Source organism: Macadamia integrifolia, unplaced genomic scaffold (genome assembly GCF_013358625.1).
Source record: "Macadamia integrifolia cultivar HAES 741 unplaced genomic scaffold, SCU_Mint_v3 scaffold3205, whole genome shotgun sequence".
Classification (NCBI taxonomy): Eukaryota; Viridiplantae; Streptophyta; class Magnoliopsida; order Proteales; family Proteaceae; genus Macadamia; species Macadamia integrifolia.
Window position 1 is genome coordinate 10370 of NW_024869296.1, and position 3726 is coordinate 14095.

Consider the following 3726-nt stretch of genomic DNA (forward strand, 5'->3'; position numbering starts at 1 on the left):
TTTCTTCTAATTTATTTTTCTTCTTTTTCTCTCTCCTAGGGACGATTTTCTTCTTGCTTTGTGTGATTTGGACAATCTTTGGTGATGATGTGGAGGAGAGAGAAGATTTGGACAATCTTTATTTCTCCCCTTTTTTTCTCTTTCCTTTTTTTTTTTTTTCTTCTCTTCTTTTAAAAAAGAAAAAGAAAAATGAAACACACAATAAATGCACCAAACACTTTATTCCATTTTTTCATTCCCATAGAACGAAATGGTTTTGGTATGATACTCTAACAACTTTTGCCTTTTTACGTATATATAGTCAATAATTCGATATTCGGTAAAGTTGGTGCAATTTTGATATTTTGGTAAAATTTGGTATATATCAAACGTTTGTCTTAAAAACCAATATCATATCGAACCAAGAAAAATACCGTTTATCATATCAAATCATACAAAATCTCTTTCAGTATAATTTTGATATCACTATTTGGTATTGATACTAAATCGACACCCTAGCCTTTGAATAAATCAGTTGATACTTTATGCATTTAGAAGACTAATTGACCTCCAGGGGAACGAAGACTTGATAGTAATTATAGAAATCATAGACATATTCAACAGGGTTATTGGGTCATTTCTTTCTAGGTCCTTTTATTCTACATACTCTATATCTCCAATTTGGAAAGGTTATATGATTAGCAAGGTTTTGAATATTTATACATAACCTTGTTTGGTGCCATATTTCATCTAAATTTCAGAATATCTAGATTTTGTATAACTATAGGAGAAAGCAGTATTACATAATTGCCGCTAATAGAGGTTTGGTATCATATCGGGCCTCTGTGCCACACATGGAGTATGTTCACTATGTTCACACCTACAATTTCATAGGCCCCAACATAGATATATATTCTATAGGGTTAATGTTAACACAGTGAGCTGAGATGTAGTGTCTAACTCATTCTCTTGGACTAAGGTTCATATTGGATAAAGGTTTCAAAAATTTATATTCTAATGTGGCCAACCATAGATGCATATATATAGTGTCTTCCCAAAGTATAGCTTAATTTTTTTTTTAATTATTATTATTATTATCTGTTATAGGTACATCTACCTAGAGGATCTGATGCGTTTCATGGGAAAAGATGAAGCTGTTAAAACTATGAACCTCTTTGAAGGAGCAAAATTAGATAACAAGAGAATCAGCAAGTTTGCTTTCAAGAATTGGGTGGTAAGTAATAATGGTACTATGGTTCTCTTACTCTCCAGTTTTCAGCAGTAGTTAATGTATTTTTGCTCTATTCATGATTAACTAAGTAAGCTACATACTTGGAACCACAGGTTAATGCATTTAGAGAGAGGAGAGCCCTTGCTTTGACATTGAACGATACAAAAACAGCAGTAAAAAAACTTCACCATATGTTGAACATCATAGTGGGAATCATAATCACCATTACTGGGCTTCTGATATTGGGAATTGCTACAACTCATCTCCTTGTCTTCATTAGCTCTCAACTCCTACTTGTGGTGATCATCTTTGGGAACACCTGCAAGACTACATTTGAAGCAATCATTTTCTTATTTGCAATACACCCATTTGATGTTGGTGATCGATGTGAAGTAGGTGGAGTTCAGGTATGTGTATCTTTGTGCTGTATAGATAGTTGTGTATGCATATATGTACAGGGGGGGGGGGGGTGTTTGGATATTAGGACGCTAACTTCTGGCTTTTGGGCTTATAGTTGATAGTAGAGGAGATGAACATCTTGTCTACAGTGTTTCTAAGGGATGACAACCTGAAGATCACATACCCGAACAGTGTTCTTGCTATTTTGCCTATCAGTAACTACTACCGTAGTCCTGACATGGGAGATGCCATTGATTTCTGCATCAATGTTTCCACTCCACTTGAGAAGATTGCTATCATGAAACAAAGAATAATAAGGTATGAGGTGGTTTTTTGACTCCTTAACATTTTCTGGTATTGTCTCTTAGTTTTTCTATTGTCTTCTTTTGCAAGATAATTTTAAAATTGAATCCAGATCGACTTGTCATGTGGGAAGAGGAATTACCCTCCCCACATGGGATAACACCACTCAAGGGTGTTTGGATCACAAATCAAAGCATCCCATGGACGGTGGGATCCCATATAGGGAGGGGATCTAGATGTTAGGGTATGATGTCTTATATTCCATCGCAATTTAATCCAGGAAGTACTAGTGCAACTTCCTCAAATAACGGCGATCCCGCATTTACTGAGGATTTCGCTATATATTTGTAGCGTTATTTTCTTTCTCCATAAACAAGTTGAAAGAGGTGTGATGACGAGCATTGTAACCCTATTCTCTATTGATAGTGAAGCAGGATCTCATCATACCGAGGAAGTAGGCAATCTTGTTGGGCCTTGTAAATCTATTGTTTGTTCTTGTTTTTCCATTATTTTTTGCATCGTTTTAGGATTGTGTTTCTACATTAGACTCCTCAGAATCAGCTTACATCAAATGGTAGGAATCATCCAGGTCAGGAAATAATGAGATTCCTTAGTCTGTCTCAGAACTATACAACTTTTTTTTTCCAGGGAAAGGATCTTTTTGGTGAGTTAGATCCTGATCTGATACTTTTGTTGCTGCCTATCATTTCAGGTATACCGAGATGAAGGAGAACTATTGGTGTCCTGGTGCAATGGTTGTGCTAAGGGATGTTGAAGACATGAATAAACTGACGATATCAGTCTGGTTATCACACCGAATGAATTTTCAAGACATGGGGGAGAGGTTCGTGAGGAGGGAACGCTTGATAGAGGAGATTATGAAAGTTCTTAAGGAGCTTGATATTGAATACCGAATGTTACCTGTTGATGTCAATGTTCGAAATATGCCAGCTTTAGCCTCTACACGACTTCCATCTAATTGGACTGGTTGATCCTCTTGACAGCTACAGATGCAATGTCCTCAACAACAAAAGGAGTGGTGAGAGATCAAGCTATATGAGGGCAGATATAGGAAGGCATTTGAGGTACTGATGAGGGTGGGAAGAGTATGTGAGATTAAGTGATGTAGTATTTGTTTTCACCCAAAAAAAACAAAAAATGTAATATTTGTTATATTGATAGGAATCTACTCTTTCCATCGCATTATATATGGCTGGGAAAACGAGATTAGAATCCATCCAAGATGTAGTATTTGATGAATTTACTTAATACATATTGCTTTTCCGTTTAAAAAAAAAATGGTCTAAAGTAGTGTTGGGAAATTACATGGGATTGAAAAACAACTATTTTTTTGTCACTTTTATTAGGGGTGCAAATTTGGTCATGTCAGTCCGAACCTAACCTGAACCCAAATAGGGTTTGGCCTAAGATTTCTAGCCTTAATGGTGGGTGAGGGTTGGAAAACTTTGCCTCTGAGTCAAGGTCGAGCTGTGCTAGAATTGAGTCCTCAAACTGAGCCCAGCCCAATCTGATCCTATATTATTAAATAGGGGAAGTGTTTCCTGTGGAAGAGTGTGGTTTCTGCACATGTGCAAGGACCAATGGGAGCATACGAGAAAACTTCTATAGATTTTTCATCTCATTGGGAGCAGTTCAGTCATTCCCCCCCCCCCCACACACAATGTGTCTAGGCATAGGAACCACATTCTCCACAGAAATCCTTTTCCCTTTTCAATAATCATACCTGTATAGATACACCATTTATTGTAATTAGAAATCTTACACAAGATGTTATCTCAGGTCATCTATTTATG

The 3726-nt window shown here is 36.5% G+C and overlaps 1 protein-coding gene across 1 annotated transcript in view; it reads left to right on the top strand.

Annotated features, from left to right (window-relative positions):
- LOC122067903 (mechanosensitive ion channel protein 6-like) overlaps positions 1 to 3202 on the top strand; it is a 4990-nt gene extending 1788 nt beyond the window's left edge. Inside the window, exons 2-6 of the mRNA XM_042631740.1 lie at positions 554 to 627; positions 1087 to 1213; positions 1324 to 1617; positions 1725 to 1927; positions 2625 to 3202. Coding sequence (XP_042487674.1) covers positions 554 to 627; positions 1087 to 1213; positions 1324 to 1617; positions 1725 to 1927; positions 2625 to 2904 — 978 coding nt within the window. The 3' untranslated portion in view covers positions 2905 to 3202. The remainder of the gene's footprint in view (positions 1 to 553; positions 628 to 1086; positions 1214 to 1323; positions 1618 to 1724; positions 1928 to 2624) is intronic.
- The last annotated feature ends 524 nt before the right edge of the window (positions 3203 to 3726 follow it).